Here is a 22793-nt window from a genome sequence, read left to right on the forward strand (position 1 = left end):
CTCAGTGCCACAAATCAATAAAAACATGATTTGACCGATAATACAAACAAATTATGTGCAACTTATACAATATAAAACTATCCACAGAACACACATCACTCAAGGCAAAATGTTCAAAATGGGTTAAGCTAACAATAGACATCTGTTCAGAATGCACTTATGGTAGCACAGATGATCATCTTCACCCCACTTGGGCCTGTCAACCAGTTCAATCATTTTGGATCATAGTCACTGAAAGACTCTGCACTATCTTGGGCTGCAGAATCCTCCTGTACCTATTACTTTGCTTACTCCCCAGGGTTTGGTTGATTATTGTGCAAAAGGTAAAAACTCTATTAAGCAGCTTTGATCAAAAGTATTTGGTTGATTTTGTGTTTGTTTAATTTATAATAAATAACTTCATATTTCATGGGACACCCCTATCACTCTTTTGTTTGCTAAAAGTTTAAAATAAGTTTAAAAACAAATACACACTTTTATTTAGGGACATCTCAGGTGTTATTGGAGACCATAAAAGGAGGAGGATTATTGGACATTGGACACTTTTGAGGGCTGCATGGTAATGCAGTGGTTAGCACTCTGGCTTGTGCCCACACCCTTATTTGTTAAGTTGTGTCTTTCAATGATATCCCTGGATTTAAATTGTGCTTTAATTTTTTTTAAACAAATGTCAGTAAGAGTGAAATGATAGAGCTTTAATAAACAAACATATTTTTTAAATGTCAAAAATATAATTTAAAAAAATGTATTGAATAGGCCACTTTTGATCAAGCTGCTTCAAATAACTAACAGTTTTGATATTTTGCACATTAACCTTTGTAACACTGGGGGAAAGGTTGATTTCATAGCCATGCACTGCTGTAAAATACTTGCAATCCTTGAGTCATCGGTGTTAAAAAAAAAGATAGCTCAACAGTTTCTCAAGAAGGCTCAGGAAGTAGAGACTCGCGACTGAGATGGACCCAGAGATCGATGTTATTAGTGCCTCTAGGGCTGGGAATCTTTGGGTGTCTCACAATTCGATTGCGATTCTTGGGGTAACGATTCGATCCAGAATTGATATTTCGATTTAAAATGATTCATGGATTCAAAGTCTATTTTTGAAAACATACATCATTCTTCATGATCTACTCAAGTCATCTGATTGATTTGCCCCTCGATTTTTTTTAAAATATGAATTGATTTTAAGTCTTAGAAGAATCTTGATTTTTACATGTATAGCAGCTAAGCCTAAACTTAAAGCTACTTAGAGGCTACATAGCTAATCTAAGTCATTTAATGGACAAGCTTGCGCATCGTTCCTGAGCTTAAAATTGTGAAACATGGCAATCTGTCTTCTTCCTCTGGAATATTTGTCGTTCCATTTTGTGCAATATACAAACGGTCATTTTATTTTCTCCCTCCATCTAGCAGCACACCTGAACACAGTGAAAGTTCCTTCCTATAATGAATTTCCCCTAAACCCACAGGCGACATCTGCTGGAGCAAATGGTGCCTCACACTAAACATGTGACATGGCTCCTCCAACATGAATCGATTTCTTTCACCACCTCTTGTATCCTATCTCAACTGGAATGGATGGCTTCTTGCACATTTCAAGGCCACCACTGTTCTAGCATATACACTAATATTTAGAACATGTACTGGGTATGTATTTTTTCACTGAGCTTAACCGATTTTTGACAGTTGTGGAATTATTGTAAAGGCGAGTGGTTGGGCTGGTAAAAATGTCTAGATGGCCAGTGTTTCCTAGTGTGTCCACAACATGGTTCATATAAACTTAGTGAGTAAGGCTGAACGATTTATTGTTTTCTGATCGAAATCGCGATTTCAAAAAACGCGATCATGTGATCGTCAAAGCCGCGGTTTTTGGCATAGCTTCTCCCGACTGACCCAGAAGCTGTTCATTCTGCCCGTGCGTGTGTGCGTGACTTTAGCCTGATACACAGCTCGACAGATAGCTAACAGTTTTCCTCTAATAAAGAAGCTAAAGTTTCTGTGTCCAGTCCAGCATTGTAAAACTAACTTACACAACTTCTGTGAACAGAGTCCCCTATTCAGAATGCACTTATGGTAGCACAGATGATTATCTTCACCCCACTTGGGCCTGTCAACCAGTTCAATCATTTTGGATCATAGTCACTGAAAGACTCTGCACTATCTTGGGCTGCAGAATCCTCCTGTACCTATTACTTTGCTTACTCCCCAGGGTTTGGTTGATTATTGTGCAAAAGGTAAAAACTCTATTAAGCAGCTTTGATCAAAAGTATTTGGTTGATTTTGTGTTTGTTTAATTTATAATAGATAACTTCATATTTCATGGGACACCCCTATCACTCTTTTGTTTGCTAAAAGTTTAAAATAAGTTTAAAAACAAATACACACTTTTATTTAGGGACATCTCAGGTGTTATTGGAGACCATAAAAGGAGGAGGATTATTGGACATTGGACACTTTTGAGGGCTGCATGGTAATGCAGTGGTTAGCACTCTGGCTTGTGCCCACACCCTTATTTGTTAAGTTGTGTCTTTCAATGATGTATTTTTGTGTTTGTATTGTTGGCTGCTCATCGTCTATCTGAAACTCTGTTGTTTGTGTTGTTGCTTGTTTTGTCCAAGACACTCTAGAAAAAGAGATGTTTATTCTCCAAAAGTTTTTTTTTTTTCTTCCTGGTTAAATAAAGGTAAAAAATAATGGTGCCTCTAAATTTGTGCATTTGGCTTGTTGTCTAACTCTATGTGTCTGACAACCAATTTGAACAGGAAGGTGGTTTTATATTATGGAAGAATATATGGATATTTAATTTGATGTACATACATACATAGTATGATACTGTCTTTTAATTAAGCAGCAAACATGAGCCTCGCCCACCCTGTGGTGTTTTGCAGCGTTGGTTGTACATCTTCTCAGAAATTAAGGCTAGTGCTTCCACAATACGCTTTATGCATGCAATCACAACAAGGAGCAGTGTAGAGCTGTATGGTGATGAGAACCGAAATTACATCATCAGAGACGCCAGAGAGCCACAACAACAATCTTTAAAAGTTTATAGAAGAAAAGTTCAAAGATGAAGTCTACAACTACTCAACGAACATGCGTGCCAAAATAGCTTCTAACCATAAACTCAATGATAACTGGCGACAGATCATCTCTAATCCCTCTAGAGGAATCCTCCACTTAACAGGCGTTATCTGTAGGCAGAATGTGAACATTTATTTTCACAACGGACGGAGGACTACTCATAGCCTACGTGTCGTTGAAATTCAAGTATATTTGAGCCTACATTTCCCAATGTTTTTATTACTATGTAGATTAACATTTTGTCAAATTGATCAAATAGCCCTACTAACTGGCATGTACCATTTATTTAACTTCTGTGTCTTATCTCACCTGCATCAAGCACAACTTCCAAAAGATGGGAGGAGTATAGACTTACAATGCACTGATTAACAGATGGGTCAAATTCCTCTCTGACTGATTGCAGTATTAAAAGGATACAGTCCAGAAAGAATGACCATGTGAATGCATAGAGAATATTTCTTCTAATTTTTCACGCAGCTTAGAATGGCAACATCAAGCTAACACGTGACAGACTTCTATACACATAGTGTTTTACTTGTCATGTATTAAGACAATTATCTCCTAATGGAATCACATTTTCTTAAAGTCAATCAAAGGAATTTTTGTTTTTTCCATTATATGGCAATTAAAAATTTAACACAAGCTACTATACAATTGACACACCATTTATTGCTTTATTTAGATAAAACGTGTTAGACAAAAAAAGCATTTTGTTAGATCGCAGGTATTGTGCATTTTATGTCAACTTTAAATTTACTACAAAAGGCACTCAAAGTTCATCGTCAACTGATTTAAGAAAAAAATCATACAGATTGTATTATCAAGATAAAACAACATGGGAATAAGCGTCATATTTAATTTTAAACAAAGAAAAAGCAATCTATACTGCGCTTTGAGTTGAACAGGAATGCAGAAACATTGGTATGTTTGGAGATGCTCTGTCTTGATCTACTGTTGTCTGGGGACAAAACTGAGCTTGATTGGCTTTAATGGCTGAAACTTCCAGTCAAACTCCAAAGGAATCTAAAGGAAGAAAAGTAAGTTATATAAGAAAAATAAAGAGACAAAGTTAACAATCTGCGTGCACATGTGAATAAACTCTCACCAAAGTGTCTTTGCATGTTTCCACAGAGTAACTCTGCAGGAGACGGACAAGAACCAACTTCAGAGTGAGAATGGCGTAACGCATCCCGACACAGTTACGAGGCCCGAGCCCAAACGGCATGAACGCATATGGGTTCACTTCCTCACCGCTGTCTTTACTGAACCTGCACACACACACACACACACACACACACACACACACACACACACACACACACACACACACACACACACACACACACACACACACACACACACACACACACACACACACACACACACACACACACACACACACACACACACACACACGTTGGAACAAATGTGTCAATAAAAAACATCAGACACGAGAGTCAAGATCTTATTCCAAAAAAGATCTAATGTGTCCACAAGATTTATAAAACACCTTTGTTTCTTGTGATCACAGAACAAAGTTGTGCAAGAGGAAACTTTACCAAAATATGAATGCTTAAATTAAGAGTGCAATAAAAAAATTTAGCATGAAGAATGCAAATAAGAAAGAAATGTTTGTGATTTTTGAAAGAATGTTTAAAAGATGAAAACTTCTACAAAAGTGGAGTCCTGGCTTCCTATTTCGTTTCATTTTTGTATAGTATTAAGCATTATCCCAGTGTGTCTCTTTTAATACTATTTAAATGAGCTTATCATACACTTACCTCTCTGGTCTGAACTTCTCAGGTGAACTCCAAAATCGTGGGTCCATGTGTAAAACTTGGACAGGAATCCCAACAAGGGTTCCTTCAGGGATGTTGAGACCGTGGACCTGGACAGGTTTTTTACACACCCTCTCAAGCCGTGGTGCAGTAGGAATCATGCGCATTGACTCATTAATAACATGGTCCAGGTACTCCAGATTGATCAGATCCTCATACGATATGGGAGCCTGGAGGGGAAAAAATAAGGAGCCATCAAACAAACATTGTGTGAGCTATTTAAACATTGGTAATGAATCACATGACCATGATGTTACATCTTTGGGTAAGTTGGCATCAATTTCTTCCTGCAAGGTCTGCATGGCATCAGGGTTGATGGCCAGGTTGTGAAGGATGTAGCTGAGAGTGGTACTTGTGGTTTCATAGCCACCAAAGATGAAGATGAAAGCCTGGGAAAGTATCTCGTGTTCAGACAAACCTATAAAACAAAATACAGCAAAATGTAAGCGAACATCACCTGCTAAAAAACTATGTTTCAAAGCCAATCTGACATTTCCCTCCAAACACACAAAGTTCATTTGCTCTTAAGCTAAAATAAACTGGAACTAAAGAATACGAATCAAATCACAGATATACTCTATTAAAATTTGAGGGTTATAAACTGATAGCTTTGACACTTTTGCTAACAGAGCAACCTTAATTGTTTAAAGAAATTCAGAAAAGTTGCCAATACATTTTCTGCCATTGAACATAAAGGAATAATGAATTTACCATTTCACCTCTGAAGAAAAGTAGATACAGTACAGTACAACAAAGTTGTAAAGACACACCTTTACTTGGCTGCTCTTCTTCATTCTTTGTCTCTGACTCTGGTATCTCGTTTTCAATCATCAACTGCAGGAAGTCTGCTCGGAGCTAGAACAATACAAAAAATGTTCAACATTAAATAAAAATTGCAACAAAAACACATTGACACTGAATGTATAATGTTATATTGATTAAAATTAGGGGGAAAATTTGCAAGTTTTAATGACAATTGAATATTTCTGGGAAATGTGTTTATTAAGGCCTGATTAACCAACCAAGAGGACTCTGTAGGACCTTAAGGCATTACTGATGCTTTCTACGACACTGCTCCAAGCAGGTGAAACATATCCAAATCAGAATAGCACTCTCTTCCTCAGTGTAGCGTTACATCGATACATCCAGAGGGGTGTGAAGGCCCATTCAATGCTGCTTGCAGCACTAATTTTAGGAGAAAAACCAATAATAGAAGTGCAAAAATCTGCAGTCCCTCAAATGGCCATTTGAGGCTTGCACAGTTTGGCCCCATGTTGAGAAGCCAAACGTTACACAATTGTTTTGTTAACACATTACATATGGAAGACTTACTGATTTTTCAGACTGATGCTGCTCTTTTAATTTCTTGATGATGTTGTAGAAATGATCAACACTGTCTCTGGGAAAAAAATCAATATCTAGGAGCTTCAACAGACGGGCGCCAAAGGGAACAACCACTGAAAAAAGGTCACAGTGTTGTTAACCAAACTTTGCATTATTATGGTGCCATGGGGCTGAAATAACCCAATTGTCACTGCCTCTGACAAAGTTGAAGAAATACATACTTATTACAAATAATGCCCAAAATTTAAAGGTCATAATCTTTTTGAGATGAACAACAAGTGGATCCTCTGGATTGTTTATGGCGTCTGCCTCAACACCAAAAGACACACTGGTGATAACATCCAAACTGTAAGGTGCCATGAATCTAAAAAAAGAAAATAGAGAGTGTTACTTTAGGACAAAACATGGATTTATTGCTAAAACGTTCAGTGTCTCTGACAAACACCTTATTATTAAACTTGTATGTCATAAGCCACAATTCAATTTTGAGGTTGTATAGTGTGCTGAGGATACTGTTGTATACTGTATGCATCTGGAAGGACTGTCAGTTTCAACACAGCTGTCATTTTGGTAACAGGTAAAAGCAACATGAACAACTCAAAGTCTAACACTAAATATTTAATGAAAATTGTGTCAATTTGTTGTAATTCCAGGGTTCAGTCTTCAATACTAATAATAATTAAGAGTTAAAACAAAAAAATAGTGAGTGAGCAGTTTTTCGAAGTAATACATTCCAGCGTTATAGAGAGATTCAAGTCTGAAATGTTAATGATGCTTGTAAAAAAGAAATGTGAGCAAGGCTGCAAAAGCAAACTTAGGTCATTCAAACCGACAGTATATCATTACCATTGTCAAAATAAATTACATTTATTTTTTGATTGTATTGTTCAATTTGCAAATCTATAAAAGTCTTTATGGTCTTGCTAAGTGTGTATATTTGTTGTTACTCTACATACTTATTGTGTAGTTTGTTTATGTATACAGCCTGTTGTGTATTCATGGTTGACCTTAATGCATATAAAACTTTTAAAAGGGAGGGGAAATTACAAATTAGCTTTTGATATACAATGTGTGTGAAAATTGATTTTCATGTAAATTCATTTACATTTACAACTTTAAATGAAATCATAAATAATGATGAACATACTGTTTGATGTCGACTGGCTCATCCAAATGTTTTTGTCCAACTTTTTCAACAAGTCGATCTGCATAACGAGCAACGATGGGGAAAACCTTCAAAACAGAAGAGTTGTTAAATACTCAAAATGACCACAACATTATTTCTATTAGTGGATTTGACATGGGACTAGTTCATAAAAAAGAGATAGCAGAGTGGTTAAATATTAGACTAACCTGTTTCAGCCTTCCACTGGTGAAGCATGGTGATAAAGTGCTCCGGATTCTTTTCCACCTTTCGTCCTTGACATTTGTTATTGCATCATACATAGGTCCTGCCACTGGATTTTCCTGTTGAAAATGACTCGAGTTTGATACTGCACCCTGAATGATTCAACGTTTGAGCGATACTTCTGCAATACTTCTGTTGCCCATACAAGGTAACACAGTCATAAAGATGGTTTTAATTGTTTGTATAAATAGTGATTCATTTGTCAAAAAACAAATATCTGAATTCGATATCAGAACAGCCTCAAACACAAGCCTGGTGACAGTTTAAATGTTAGGCGAATACGCCATGGAAAACTTGGGAAGAGCTCATATGTTTCTTTAAATGATATTGGCCACAGCTCTGCAGCACTTCATAACTATTTTTATTGTAATCTATAAATCTGTTGGACAGACATTTAATTGTATTTATAGGCCCAGGTGCTTCTCAGCACGACCATGATCTTGTTATCTTTTACCTTCGTTTTTGAATAGTGGGGTGCGGGAGGAAGTTGTGTTGTTGCTGCGTGATTTACGATGATGTACACACTTTGTGATGCAACCGTGTATGAAAAGTGCTATACAAACAAAGTTTGATTGATCAGTGCAGACACGTTTAACAAAGCCACTGAATGATTTTACTTCTCTATTACGTGCATTCTGTTAAGACATTTTGGAAACTGAAGACTCACTACCTCACAGCATGGGCGTTCTGGTGCAATCATCAACCTCAAATCTGTACAAACAGGATATAGATGCAGATCTAAACTTGTGTAGTTTATAAACTGCTGCCACTTTCTTCACTCAAAGATCCAGGTATTTTTCCTCACTAGGCCATCCTTGCATCAAGGTCATGTGTGTTTTGTCAGTGTTCCCTACACTGCAGAGTGCTTTGTGCGATTATCATAAATTCTGTAACTGAATAAATATCAAAAACAACACTCATTAACTGATTATGAAATTCTGAATGTTCCCTCAGGTTTACAAACTCTACAAAAAGAGAAGTTTCTTACCCTGCGATTTGTAAACACTGAGTAGCACTCCTTCACCATGACAGTTTTTAAAATCTCAGGGTCTGACACCATTAACACCGGAATCCTTCCATCATACAATCTGAATGAAATTTAAAAAAAAGAGAATAAATGAGATTTATTTTTAAACATCAAGACATGCTTAAATTCTGAGTTAAATCTTTATTAAACAAAATAAAAGTGCCTGTCTTTAAGCTCACTTTAGGCATTCTGCTTAAATACTTTAAACTAGAACACTTCTTTCCTTAGAGTTACAGTAACTATATGTCATGTGGAAATATTATCCTTTCTACATAACGATTTAAATGAGGGATGTAGCTACTGCTTTCTCTAAGATTCAAATTTATCATGCTTGTTCAAAATTGAATCAGCTGGGCTACTCTTTCCCACAAATGTTTCCACCAAAAAGATTTCCCCACCTTTGTAATTAATTCATTTAAATAACCATCAAACCAAAGAAAATACATTCAGAAAACTACCAGCTTTCTATTTTGACAAAGGTTGCAGGTTCACATTGTCTTTTAGAATGTATAGTAATGTATGTATAGAGCAATATTGAAATCTACACCATCGTGAATATAAGAGATTTTAAATTCTATAAGTAGGGTGGATCAAGGAAAAGGACAGAGCACTGCTTGACTCGTAGCTACCGTCCCATTTATTTTTATGACGTCACGAGATCAGAGTCCTCCTCCCACCACCGACATCACCACAAGGTCTGAACTTTTAAATATTGAATTACAACTCACCCCCACACATCCCCGTATTTGGTGTGACACTCCCGGTCAAACACAGTGATACCCTGAAAGAAATGAAACGTGTTGACAGTTGTTACAGGTTATAGCCCAACAGATATGCGGTTGAAATGCAACTTAAAAAAATCGGTTCGGATAATCTATGTTTCAATTGATTTTGTCCTAGTTGTTACCTTTTTGTTGTAGTGCATTGTTCCAATAAAAGGTATTGGCATTGGTCCGGGCACTCCCATTTTTTTCCTAAACCTAAATGGCCAAATGCCATACCTGCATGATAAAAACACAGATTTTAATTTCTTATGATAAACAATCGCCAGTGTCAAAAACTTGCAAAATCGCACAACAACACAATGAGACGGTCGTTACTCACAGTATCAGGAGGGTAAAACACAGTGCCAGCAGAGTCCAAGTGGTTGGTGAAAACAAAGTGAAGAGAAACATTGTTCCTGTCCTGTCAGTGTGAGCCGAGGAGAGAGAAAACTAGCACTCGGCTACAAGGAAACAAACTAAACTAACTGCGATGAAAACAAGCAGGAGGCTTGACTGCTGTCTTCAGAGGGCGGGGCTCAGAGACTTCAGGAAATAAACAGTCCAGTGTTATAATTGGCTACAGAAAGACGAAGTGGATGAAGGCCACTGGAAGGATTCTGACTTTATTCTCAGAATTCTGAGAAAACAAAAAATAAATTGAATTCTGAGATTTAAATTCAGAATTCAGCCTTTATTTTATTTTTGGCTAAATTCGGGCTTTTTTCCGGAGCCGGAATTCTGGGAAACCCGACCACATTAATCTACGAAAGAGGATTAGGACTACTGAAAAGAAAATACACTTCCCACGATCACATATCTCTGTTTCTGGATGTCAGAAAGCCAATAGCGAGGGGGCTATTCACATTTTAGAGCACACATGACTTGTTTTAAGGACTTTAGTGTAAAAAACTACTCTGACCCGCCCTCCATTCCAGAGGGGGCGGTAATGCAACTGCAAGCAGTTTGCGAACAACCTAAAAAAGAAAAGTATAAGAAGAAGAAAACGCGAGGAGCAAATATCAGCCTTCCCGGGCACCGTAGAAAATAAGGAAACAAATATTGACTTCATCGTCACCTCCCAGTGAACTGTTTAAATAGTTTTTACAGCTTGTTTTTTGGAAAGTGAGTCATATTTGCCAGCGATAGAAAGTGGGGTAAGGTACACATACGATGCATTAAAATGCTTGTCTTATTTTAGTCTCAAATTACATATAATTGACGCTGTTCTTCTCTGTAATGTTAGCCTGCAGCTCGGCTAGCCTCACCTTGCTATGTCAGCTAACACATATTAGCACGTGCCGGCGATGTCACACCCATGGGTCATTGTTTTTACCTGTTGAACTGATCCGCCTTTATGTTCATGAATTACCTGTACAGGGGTTTACCTGTCGTGTTTCGGAGACATTTATCTGGTAAAATAACTCCTGTTCTTACATCTGAGCTAAGGTCATCTTGGATGTCACATGGGGAATATGTTAAGTTACTTCACTATTAAACCCTTTCTTTGTTTTACTTCCATAGAAACGACTCACACTACACATCAATCAGACATCGAGAAACTGAATTATTTATTTAAATAATAAATAAATATAAATTTGAGTTTTTCACCCTCTGGTGAACATAATCCAACAACAATAATAATACTTATTATCATCATCATCATCCTCGTCCTCCTTTGTGGTCTTCAAGAACGCCTGAGCCAAATATCCCTGGATTTAAATTGTGCTTTAAATTTTTTTTAAACAAATGTCAGTAAGAGTGAAATGATAGAGCTTCAATAAACAAACATATTTTTTAAATGTCAAAAATATAATTAAAAAAAATGTATAGAATAGGCCACTTTTGATCAAGCTGCTTTAAATAACTTAACAGTTTTGACATTTTGCACATTAACCTGTGTAACCCTGGGGGAAAGGTTGATTTCGTAGCCATGCACTGCTGTAAAATAATCATCATCCTCCTTTAGGGTCTTCAATAACACCTGAGCCAAATATCCCTGGATTGAAAGTGTGCTTTAAATCTTCTTTTTATACAAATGTCAGTAAGAGTGAAATGGTAGACGTTTAATAAACAAACACATTATTTAAACGTCAAAAACATAACAAAATAATCCATCAAATAGGCCTTCTTTTGATCAAGCTGCTTCAAATAACTAACAGTTTTGACATTTTGCACATTAACCTTTGTAACACTGGGGGAAAGGTTGATTTCGTAGCCATGCACTGCAGTAAAATACTTGCAATCCATGAGTCATTGGTGTTAAAAAAAAAAAAAATAGGTCAACAGTTTCTCAAGAAGGCTCAGGAAGTAGAGACTCGTGACTGAGATGGACCCAGAGATTGATGTTATTAGTGCCTCTAGGGCTGGGAATCTTTGGGTGTCTCACAATTCGATTGCGATTCTTGGGGTAACGTTTCAATCCAGAATTGATATTTCGATTTAAAATGATTCATGGATTCAAAGTCTATTTTTGAAAACATACATCATGCTTCATGATCTACTCAAGTCATCTGATTGATTTGCCCCTCGATTTTTAAAAAAAATATGAATTGATTTTAAGTCTTAGAAGAATTTTTTTGGGATTTTTACATGTATAGCAGCTAAGCCTAAACTTAAAGCCACTTAGAGGCTACATAGCTAATCTAAGCCATTTAATTTATGTCGTTCCATTTTGTGCAATATACAAACGGTCATTTTATTTTCTCCCTCCATCTAGCAGCACACCTGAACACAGTGAAAGTTCCTTCCTATAATGAATTTCCCCTAAACCCACAGGCGACATCTGCTGGAGCAAATGGTGCCTCACACTAAACATGTAACATGGCTCCTCCAACATGAATCGATTTCTTTCGCCACCTCTCGTATCCTATCTCAACTGGAATGGATGGCTTCTTGCACATTTCAAGGCCACCACTGTTCTATCATTTACACTAATATTTATAACATGTACTGGGTATGTATTTTTTCACTGAGCTTAACCGATTCTTGACAGTTAGGAAGTAGGAATTATTGTAAAGGCGAGTGGTTGGGCTGGTAAAAATGTCTAGATGGCCAGTGTTTCCTAGTGTGTCCACAACATGGTTCATATAAACTTAGTGAGTAAGGCTGAACGATTTATTGTTTTCTGATCGAAATCGTGATTTCAAAAAACGCGATCATGTGATCGCCAAAGCCGCGGTTTTTGGCATAGCTTCTCCCGACTGACCCAGAAGCTGTTCATTCTGCCCGTGCGTGTGTGCGTGACTTTAGCCTGATACACAGCTCGACAGATAGCTAACAGTTTTCCTCTAATAAAGAAGCTAAAGTTTGTGTCCAGTCTTTAATAAAGGAAGCATTGTCAAACTAAACAGACATCAAAACACAAGTTATTAATCTCATAAGCTAAAAAAAACAAAACGAAAAGTCTGCTAGCTTGATGCTAATGTCTATGAGAATTTGAATAGGAATAATAGCGGTTAGCATCGCGAATGTGTCGATTGTTATCTCACGTTGTAACCTTATTAAACATACTCAAGAGATGCAATGCAAGACCTGAACAACCTGAAATGACACTCAGGCAAATGTTTCGGTCGTATGGCTTGAAGAAAATATGGAGACATTGTTGGCTTCTCTTGTTGCACAACTTCTGTGAACAAAGTCCCCTACGGCAACCCCAAAGGTACAAAATATATCAACACATATGACCAGATTTCTGTCAAACTGACACTAAAAACAAGAACATCACCGCCTGTGTGTTTCTTCTTCATAAATACATTTAAAATTAATTCTTAACTTCAGTTTTCAGTCTTAATTTAGAGTTCCGTTATTTAAAGTTTTAACTGGTATGATGTAATTTCCTGTCATGTTTGTAAATGTTACTGTACATTGAGAACATTGCACAAGCTTGATTTGAAGAAAATCGTGATAAAAATCGAAATTGCAATTTCTGCCAGAAAAATCGCAATTAAATTTTTTCCTAAAATCGTTCAGCCTTATTAGTGAGGCTCCTACACTGATTGGAGGGTTAACACAAAAGCCAAACGTCTGGTCCATGGTGTCAAGGATTTAAGCAGAGGGGAGTGCTCTTTAAATGGATGGGTAAAATTAGGGAGCAACTTGTGAGTCAACTTTTTTTCTTTTTTTTAAAGCCAGGATTAACAAGTGAGCTGGTGCATTGTGGCACTACTTTTTTAAAATGTATTTTAAATGCTGCTTATTTTTAAGACCCTGCACATTAAAAATAAGTCTGCTTGAATAGACCGATAAGATCTCTTCTTAGAGCTGTGATCATTCTTTGATTGTATTTTATCACCATCTTTATTCTTTTTCGGCATGACGTTACAACTCACAGACCCTTATTTTTTGTAACTGTTTTTTTTTTTTATTATTATTATTATTTTTTTTAGGAATAATCTTCCACGATGTTCCTCACCCTAGCATTGTTGAAGAAAGGCATCCCAGGAAAGCAGTGGATCGGAAAGTACAGACGCCCGCGACCAATCACGTGGCAGATGAAACGCAACATGCTGAAGCATCTGGAGCGCGAGGCTGAGAATGAATACTGGATCAGCCGGCCGTACATGACCCCGGAGCAGGAGTACGGCCACGCAGTAGAGCGCAGAGCCCAGAACTGGCTAAAGATCAAGGAGACCAAGTTTGCAAATTTCCCCAAACACAAGAGCTTGACAGACCACCTGAGTCATCTCAACATCACTAAGACGTGGTGAAGATAACGTGAGAAGAGACGTGCAAAGACTGTCTTTAAAATGGAGTTTGTGTGAATTTGTGATTTTTATTTCTTTAAAAGTGTGACGCAGGAAAATGAAAAGTTAACAAAGCGAAGAATAGATCTCTCTGACTCTATAAAACAAATCTGTGAACTGTTCTTTGTCAGTCTAAATACACGGCAACAGGACTGTAACTGCTCCACACTGAGGGCTGCTTGTTTAGATAAAATTGGCTTAAAAATGTTGTATTATCTTTGGGTTCTTATTTTACAATCATTAACAAAACACACTTTCAAGTGTAACTCAGAAACTCAGGCCCCTTACTGCTTAGGAAATCTTTAATTAGATGAACTGCGAAAGATTATTCCACGAGGAAAATGTTGAAAGTATAAATCCGTCGAGGGAGTTTTGGGCAAAGTTAAGTAGTTTTCATGGATTTGGGGGGTTGGGGTAATTTTTCCTGTGAAACACCAAATCAAAGGTTTTGTATTAAACAGTGAAGCAAAACTGTATCCCAAGCTGAAGAGTTTAATCCTTAATAACTTTGACGTTAAGAAAAGCAGGAAGGATTACATTAGAATACACTTAATTATAAGCCTCTCACTTTGTTCATTTTGTCATGTTTTACCACAGAGCAGAGTCATGTGACTGTTTGAACCATAGACATGCGTTTTTGTTAAGTAAGAGACTTACTGCTTACTGCTTGCATTATACAACCTCTTAGTCAGTTGCTAGTTCATTGAGGTTATGGTGCTCTTGAGACAGAAAAAGGACATTGACTCTCAAACGCAATATACTGTTATCGATGACGTCTGATAACATTTATTGCTTTTTTTTGTCTGTTATCATTCAAACACTAAAAGATACCATGTAAGGAAGTATCAGGGGTGATCATTAAAAACCTGGAAACCACCTGCACAATAAAACACAAAGCAAACACAGAGGCAGTGATCCTCAGTCTCGAAAAAGGTATTTGAAGAATGGGCCTGTTTTTTATATTGTGAAGACTTTGACCCCTACATAAAGGTTCATCCACTTGTAAAAACACACAGATTATATAATTTATTATTATGACTATGTGCATTATTAAGCTTTTGTAGCAAAACGTTTAAAACAGATGCCTCACTTGTTTTGTTACTCATTCCTATTTATATCTGTCAAACATCCAAATTATACACATAAAACAAGACAAATTTAATAAATTGTTGAGTAACAATTTAACCCCCAGTATGAAACGAGTGTGTGCAATATCCAACAACACCAGGTCTCATCTTTTTTTCTTTTTTAATTGGTTGAGCAAAAGGCCGCAATATTCAGCTAGCACTTCCCTGCAGAGACCTGCTGGTTACCATGGTAGCCATCCAGCCTGATTTACACCTGCGAGACAGGTTAACGCAACGAGAAACAGTGTTCCACACTGACCATCATGCTGATTGTCTTTGTATTGTGATGGTAATGTAGACACCAGAGGCTTTATTTGAGGCCTGTCATAGTGTGGGCACGACATGGCCCAAGACTAACTGAACAGGATTAAAAAGCTCCAGGGGGAAAAAAACCAAACTGCTTCTGTGAAAGTTAAAGGGGAAAAAAATCCACATGGCTCAGAGTTTCTGCTCCTATGGGGCCCTCCCTTTATGAACTGGACTTTAAGCATTTAATCCACACTAAAGCAACTAACCAGAACACTTCAAGGAACACTGCAGGAAGCTTTCTTTTCCAATAAAGTACATTAGGACCTTGTCTTCAACAACAAAGAGAATCAAATGTAAACAATACTTACATCACTAAATTGTATTTGCTAAAATAAATTTAAGGAAAAAAAGTAATATTCAAGGCGAGTTCAGTCGAAGTCAATTTAAAGACTAATGGTCCTGACTAATGTATTACATTAAATTTATGATCTCATCTGTATATCACAATTTGTGAGCAGCACTGCTGTACTGTAGATGGCACAGGTGTTTTAGTGCCTACTAAATTAGTGGTGATTCCCTCATCCCTCCACTGTAATTGCTTGTACAGCTGTTAGTAGTTGTAAAAGTAATAAGCAGCAACATGTCTGTTTATTTCATGATATTAAATATATATATAGCCTAATATGAATATTCAAGGTTTGTTTGTTTTTTCCCCGGTGTTCTCTTGAAATGTGTTTATTTAGTCGTTCAGATAAAAAAAACAACAACATTATGGACACATTCGCCTGCCAAGAACCATTGGGGGAAACTTTAATATTGAAAGGCTAAATCCTAATTGTGGCGGTTGGCTGAAGGCTGTGAAGTGCAGTAGCGATGAACAGTGCCCAGTTTTGTCATTGGAGATTTGGCACATTGTTTTAATCCGACAGGTGGCGCTCCAGCTCCTGTCAGTGGTCCATGTGAAGCAGCACAGTCGCGGCCCCCTCCTGTGCGGTTTGCTCAGGCGTTGTTTTCATCTCGTGGATGTTGAGGTTGAGCGTCTCACTGATGAGGCGCCAACGCATCGCACCGCATCGCGCAGGGCTGAGGAGACGCACGGTCCGCACAGAAATCCACGCATTGTGGCAGAGCTGAAGAAACCATGAATACCAGCAACATACCGAGAAGGAGAGACTCTCCTGCAGACGCCTGAGAGAAGAAGAAGGATGGCGGGGGGCCGAAGGGGACTAGTGGCCCCTCAGAATACTTTTTTGGAGAATATTGTCAGACGGTCGAACGGTAAGGATGAGATTTATTATCATGACTTTATTTGGAAATTTAGACATTGCAACAAAATTTTAAGACTGTAGTCTCACTGAAGCCGGACAACTTATTAACGATGAAAAATAAAATGAACTCTCACTTTTACTAACATTAAAAAAAGTTGTTTTTAATTGAGCTGCGCGGAGGGGGAAATCAATGCTGTTTTTTTAAAAAATCCTATCGCCTGAACATTGATCATTTTCTGACTTTCTGATGCGATGCTCCTGTTCCCTGAAGGCGTGTATCTACCACAGATTACAAACCACCAGTCTTAATTAATAAACAGAGAGGCCTAGACCACGTAGACATCGATATTTGAGAGGGCTACATTATCAATGCAAACTCGAGTGTGATTATTCTTCATTTCTGTACAGCTGCGCTATGTGCCTCATTGATACTGTGTAGCCTAATACAGAAAGCAATGACCAAGTTTTACATTTGCAAACCAAATCTCCGCATGTGTCTAGCTACTGCATACACTTTGTTTTTCATCTTTAATTTTGTGGAGCCTAAAACGTCATGAAACTCATCATAACACAGTCAAATAAGCAATTTGATTGATTTTTAGCTCCGTTTGAGTTAATCTATAATAGAAACTTGAAAACTCTCACACACGTCACCACACCTCTAAATATAAGACAATAAAGACCTACCTCAATAGAGGTAAATATGTCTTCTTACAAATATTGACAATTCCTTCATCGTCTGGCTTAATTTGTGCTGCTACTGAGAAAAAAACAGATCCATTTAGACCAGTTAGGACAGCAAATACTGTCCAGAGGTAAAGAAAATAAAACATAGCCTAATCAAAATTGAAAATGTACTGAACCCTTGAGCTAGTTATTTTTGGATATTTGGGTGTCAGTTTTTTTCTTGTCGATTTTGTATTATTAGATCCAATAGGAAGTGACAGGAAAGACTGGATAGTTATCAAACTAGACAGCTAGCTGTGAAACACAGGACCAGCAGCTCTTTGTGTACTATAGTGTATGTGCCACATTGGGGCACAATATTTGATGCACACAAGCTAATTTCCTGGTCGAAGCTATAGTGACTTTTTTTTTGTTTTGTTAAGGTTGTCAAGTAAGAAATTGTGTTTCTAATTTTGGGTCCATACAATGACCACAGAAGTGCAAGAACAATGTGTATTTGTCTGTTTCTGGGCCTCACATTCAGCCTAGCCCAGTTGCACATGGCTACGTTAAAATGTGTTGTGACAGAAGGGAACAACTTCTTCAAAAAGGGTGAGCGCTACTCTCCAGAACAAGATCAGTCTGAAGAAATGGATCATTAAGCTTAATGATGTTTATCACAAAAAAACAAACAAAAAAACCCCACCACCCTTTAAACCAGTGAATATATTTTTTGTATGACCTTTGGCAATATATGGATTAGTTTTAGGTAAATCTCTTGTATAGGACTTTAATCGTGAGGAAGCCCTGAGAAGCTGAAGTGACTTGCAGTGGTGGTTGTGTGATCGCACATATTCCTTTATTGGGAACATCCTATCCCAATAAAGGATAGGACATTCCTATAAATCCTATCCTAACTTCACTTTCTTCCAAAGTCTAAGGTTTTTCATGCTCTGGAGACCTTTAAATGTCTCCACAATATTTCATTCAACAAATAGGTATTGAAATATTTTACTCTGGACCAAAGCAGGAAATGCTGAGCAGTTCTTCTGCTCTTTCCCCCCAAAAATATCTGCGTTTCATCTGAGTGTCAGTTAATAATGTCACAGAACAAATATGGGCAATACAGGAAACCTTAAGATGTAAATGTAGAAACATGTGTAAACTAAACTGCTCTTGGGCTATGTATTTAACACCTTTGACACAGCCACTTTTATCCTCCAAACACATTTTTAAGTGGGCCTCATAATTTGGTTTATAAGCTATCATGAAGATGCAAAGCCGTATTATTGAGAGGGGGCAGGCAGACAAGAAAAGTAGGTAGACAAGACAAAGTTATATGTAGCAACAACATATCACCTTTAAAGCTGAGCACATTCACTTCCATTCATTTGTGTTTACTTACCACTAGAATTATGGAAAAACTAATGACTAATTTTCCGTTAACCAAGTATTGTATTTGAGAGTCACAAACAAGCAAGACTGTCTTACCCCTCTGTGCTCACAATGATACATGTAAAAGAAGCATTTCAAGCTTTTTGTCCTATCAACTGCTGAATAGACTGTCTTCATGCACCCATGTCAGTTTCCAAATCTTCTGAAGGAACAATGTCAGGCTTCTTAGCTGCTATATGCTTAGTCAGCATGCTAGTTTCTAGCTTTGTCTTATGATGAACTAGTGAGTGTAGGCCTAAGGTGAATAAAAAGAGCAACCAATTGCTAAAACCCTTTGTGTTTAATATAGCTACTCTAATGGAAAGGTCAGTTTTAAATTTCCATTTGCAGTAGATTTGCAGTTTTAAATTTTAGCTTCTTGCCAGCCCCCAAACAACAGAGCAAGTTTCCAGTTAATGTTATTTATGAAGAAATGTTATTTTTATGAATAAATTCTCTCAGTAGTTGCAAGAGAACAACGAAAACAGCTAAGTAGAGTTAATATAGGAGTTGATAAATAAAAACACATTTAAAAGAACACATGGTTAAGTCACTACAACTCTGTTCAATGTGTACACGAGCTAACGTATGCTAAACAATTTGCAGCAGGCAATAGTTGTGTAGGCTATCTGTTTTTTTCACTTTTTTCATTGTTTGTTTGGTCAGACAACGAATAAATGCACCTTTATTTATAACACCTATTTTTATAATGCCTAATTATTTCGTTTTTTGTACTAATTGAATGCCTCAGTCAAGTTGTCACATTTGTTTAGATGTTAGTATCCAGTCAGGTTAGATCCACAAAGTGAGTTTTTTTTAACTTCACCTGCTTGCTGAAGACACCTGTTCCAATTTTGCTTGACACTTCCCATTTATTTTCTGATTTTTAAAAATGTCTCTCACTGTAATATGTTAACTTTCTTTCCTTTTTTTAAATATTTCAGTTTGGACACTGTCACATAGACAGACAGGTACTACAAAGTTTAGTTTGATGTTCTCATGTTTTCTCCTCTTCTTTGTAATGTATTACTAAATGTTCTATACCAAATGCTGTTAATTTACAAAGTTACACAAATATTAAATTGACTTGATTAAAATGTTGGTGAGAGGTTGCTGCAACACAGCAAATCCAGGACTAATAAAAAGCATAACATTTTGGCCCTAATTCTTATTAACTCAGAAGATTTCAAGTTTGTCTGATCATTGTAAAATAACACATTGGCATGGAACGTCTCGTGCATTATATTCTACCAATCTTATCATGCTTTTAGTTGTCATTTTAATGTATTTAGTTTTGGCGTGATCAAATAAATGTTTGTATGTGTGTGGGTGTGTTCATATGTGTTATGGAAATAGCATTTCTGTATGTGTCATTTGACAGATCTTTTGATTCCTTCTGCTCTTTCACCCCCGTCTTGTCACACTGTTGAATGTAGAGCAAGGTGTTTTCTCGGTTTTATTCTCAGTTATCATCATTTCTCCTGTCCCTTTCAAATCATCACATCTTTTCCTTTTTCCTTTTGCCAAAATTGTGTGAAAAGATTTAATTTTGTTTAGCTTTTATTTTTTCCCCCAGATATCTAAGCTTTTCCCCCAAGCTATAGAATAAAATGTTTGTACATAATACAAAATGTCTCAATCATTTCAATTTGATTTATGCCAAATTGGAACATGCTAATGTGCAAATGAATTATCAAATCTGACACAACAGTCCTTGAGACATGGTCTGTTTTCATGTTGTAATCATAAGCATGATGAGACCAATAATCTTATTTTAAGTCCCCCAATTTAAAATGTGTTGATCAGGTATTTGATCTTAAATATGAGAACATGTGCAGATATTATGACGTGGCTGAGGTTTTAAAATGCTATCAAAACAAAAGAGACCAACAAACTGAAGGTGAAACTCAATCTTTATTTAGGTTTATTAACATTTTTGCTATTAATAAATCTTGCTTGGAGGCCCTGCTAACATTTGAATATGGAAATTAAGCAATATGAGAACTAATGAACTCCTTTCTGTGACATTTAAAAATTGATGACAGCACACATTAATACTTATAGGCCATGCTTGCCACTTAATCTTAATAATCACTTTTATATATATGACTTTTAAATGGCAAACACAAGTACTAATGTAAATGTTTTCTCCCCCTAACACTTCTGAGGCAGCTCGCTTGGCTTGTTGACTAATTTGGGTTGTCAAAAAGTTGTCAACTATCAATCAACTGCTAATCAAAGAAAATATATTGGATAGTTTTTTACATGAGAAAATGTGTCTCGCTTACATGGACTATAGCCCCTCACCAAGGCTGCGAGGAGTGTGTAATGGGCTGTAGACCATCACTTTAGGTGTCTCCTAAAAGCAGCATTACTTAGTCTTTTTTAATGATAGAGGAAACATTAGAAGAAGGATTCATTCCTGACACCATAATTGATTTAAAACAAAGCATCCTACTAGGACTAACAGGTTGCGTTGCCATGACGAGCGGATAACCTTTCATATAAGCGTTCAGTAAGTCACTAATTTCTCCCTGATATTTAAGATGACCTGCCCACAAAGGGCCAAATATAACTGCAGGAGCACTAAATTTAAATGTTTTATCTTTTCCCAAAGTATTCATGTGTGAGCACAGGCATTTTCTATTCATCTAAACACTATAGCACCTTCTTTATGATAATACCATTTATAAGGTTAGAGAGTCAAAAGCGTTATTTCCAATACTCCTTGACTTTGAAATAGATCAAATGTAACGAGATGAAACCTTTTCCCAACATACCCTATATTTTATGTATTATTGTATTGTTGTTTTTAGTAAACGCTTCACCCCCTCCAGTTATGTGCCCTTTTTCTTTGCCATTTACTTTCAAACAGATACCAACTTTGTCCTGGGAAATGCTCAGATAGTGGATTGGCCCATTGTCTACAGCAATGACGGTTTCTGCAAGTTGTCGGGGTACCACAGAGCTGAGGTGATGCAGAAAAGCAGCACCTGCAGGTAGGCCAGAGTGTTGGTGTGTTTTCAGTACAGATTGGTCAAGATTACAGAGAAAGGGGAAACTGTTTCTAAATGTATTCACTTTCAAGTTTATTGGTCACATTAACACTAAATCAAACAACGCCTTCTTTATGCTACGGAATCACAAGCTTTTTAGACGCAGCTTCATAACATAACTCAACAAATTAGGCTGATAAACTTCCAGCTGAGCTAACTGATATTTTTATTGACGTGAAAGAGGAACAGTTTTTCTTCAGTACATGCAAACATTTCATGTCAAAAGAGTTGTTTTGGGTGGATTTTATTTGAAAACACAAATGACAACATGATTGTGGCATTTAAGTGGAATGCTCCAATCCGAGTGTGTTTAGTATTTATCCTCTGAGAACCATGAATGTCCAAATTTGGTAACAATTATTCAAATGGTTTTCAGATATTAGAGATCTGATCTAGGAGCCACAGAGTAACCTTCAATTTTTGGAATGGCTTTATATTTTATATAGTGACCTTATTGATCAAAGTGTGGATACAGGTGCCATTCCGCCACAGGCTGGCCATACTAAGGATTAAGAGAGCCCCTTAATAGACTTACTCCCTCCAGACTGGCATCTTATCACAAGTGATTGTAAAATTGTATTCTACTATGTTGATATTTCCATAATTTAAGAGTAATTTCAGCAGATATTTTTGACACAAATCTGTGATGTAATCAGGTTGTAACAGCTGAAATGGCTTCCACTTCAATGACTCTTCAGCAAAACTTTAGACAGTTTGCCTGAGGTGCTGTCTTATTAACCATTCACATAAAGCCACACACTAAAGTTTTCAAATGAGAAGTATTCTTTT

General features: G+C 36.9%; 3 protein-coding genes across 6 annotated transcripts in view; 2 read left to right on the forward strand and 1 right to left on the reverse strand.

Annotated features, from left to right (window-relative positions):
- Positions 1 to 3741: 3741 nt before the first annotated feature.
- On the reverse strand, positions 3742 to 9952 carry LOC306836021 (cytochrome P450 3A30-like). The gene is made up of 13 exons (XM_079362884.1): positions 9803 to 9952; positions 9606 to 9699; positions 9427 to 9479; positions 8660 to 8759; positions 7617 to 7730; positions 7411 to 7496; positions 6485 to 6627; positions 6252 to 6376; positions 5690 to 5774; positions 5177 to 5337; positions 4863 to 5089; positions 4187 to 4349; positions 3742 to 4104 (listed from the first exon to the last, which is right to left on the reverse strand). The coding sequence occupies exons 1-13, from the start codon at positions 9871 to 9873 to the stop codon at positions 4030 to 4032; spliced, it is 1497 nt and encodes a 498-aa protein (XP_079219010.1). The 5' UTR covers positions 9874 to 9952; the 3' UTR covers positions 3742 to 4029.
- Positions 9953 to 10456: 504 nt separating this feature from the next.
- mrpl57 (mitochondrial ribosomal protein L57) lies at positions 10457 to 14413 on the forward strand. Its single transcript, XM_079362888.1, has 2 exons — positions 10457 to 10616; positions 13848 to 14413. Exon 2 carries the CDS (start codon positions 13863 to 13865, stop codon positions 14166 to 14168), a length of 306 nt encoding a protein of 101 aa, XP_079219014.1. The 5' UTR covers positions 10457 to 10616; positions 13848 to 13862; the 3' UTR covers positions 14169 to 14413.
- A 2006-nt stretch (positions 14414 to 16419) lies between these two features.
- The window catches only part of kcnh1a (potassium voltage-gated channel, subfamily H (eag-related), member 1a), a 37610-nt gene continuing 31236 nt past the window's right edge, over positions 16420 to 22793 (forward strand). For 2 of the 4 annotated variants that reach the window (XM_079362881.1, XM_079362882.1), the window contains exons 1-2: positions 16421 to 16858; positions 21824 to 21947. In XM_079362881.1, the coding sequence (XP_079219007.1) occupies positions 16786 to 16858; positions 21824 to 21947 (197 nt within the window). In that variant the 5' untranslated portion in view covers positions 16421 to 16785. Of the gene's footprint in view, positions 16859 to 19892; positions 19920 to 21823; positions 21948 to 22793 lie in introns of all 4 variants that reach the window. The other 2 variants (XM_079362879.1, XM_079362880.1) reach the window with 2 other exon arrangements.

Source organism: Symphodus melops (assembly GCF_947650265.1).
Source record: "Symphodus melops genome assembly, chromosome: 15".
In the NCBI taxonomy this organism is placed as follows: domain Eukaryota; kingdom Metazoa; phylum Chordata; class Actinopteri; order Labriformes; family Labridae; genus Symphodus; species Symphodus melops.

Coding starts and splice junctions, on each gene's coding strand:
- mrpl57 (XM_079362888.1), top strand. CDS start 13,863: ATGTTCCTCACCCTAGCATTGTTGAAGAAAGGCATCCCAGGAAAGCAG.
- LOC306836021 (XM_079362884.1), bottom strand. CDS start 9,873: ATGTTTCTCTTCACTTTGTTTTCACCAACCACTTGGACTCTGCTGGCA. Junction 9,700..9,802: donor TGTTTTACCCTCCTGATACT/GTGAGTAACGAC, acceptor TTTATCATGCAG/GTATGGCATTTGGCCATTTA. Junction 5,338..5,689: donor AGAAGAGCAGCCAAGTAAAG/GTGTGTCTTTAC, acceptor TTTGTTTTATAG/GTTTGTCTGAACACGAGATA.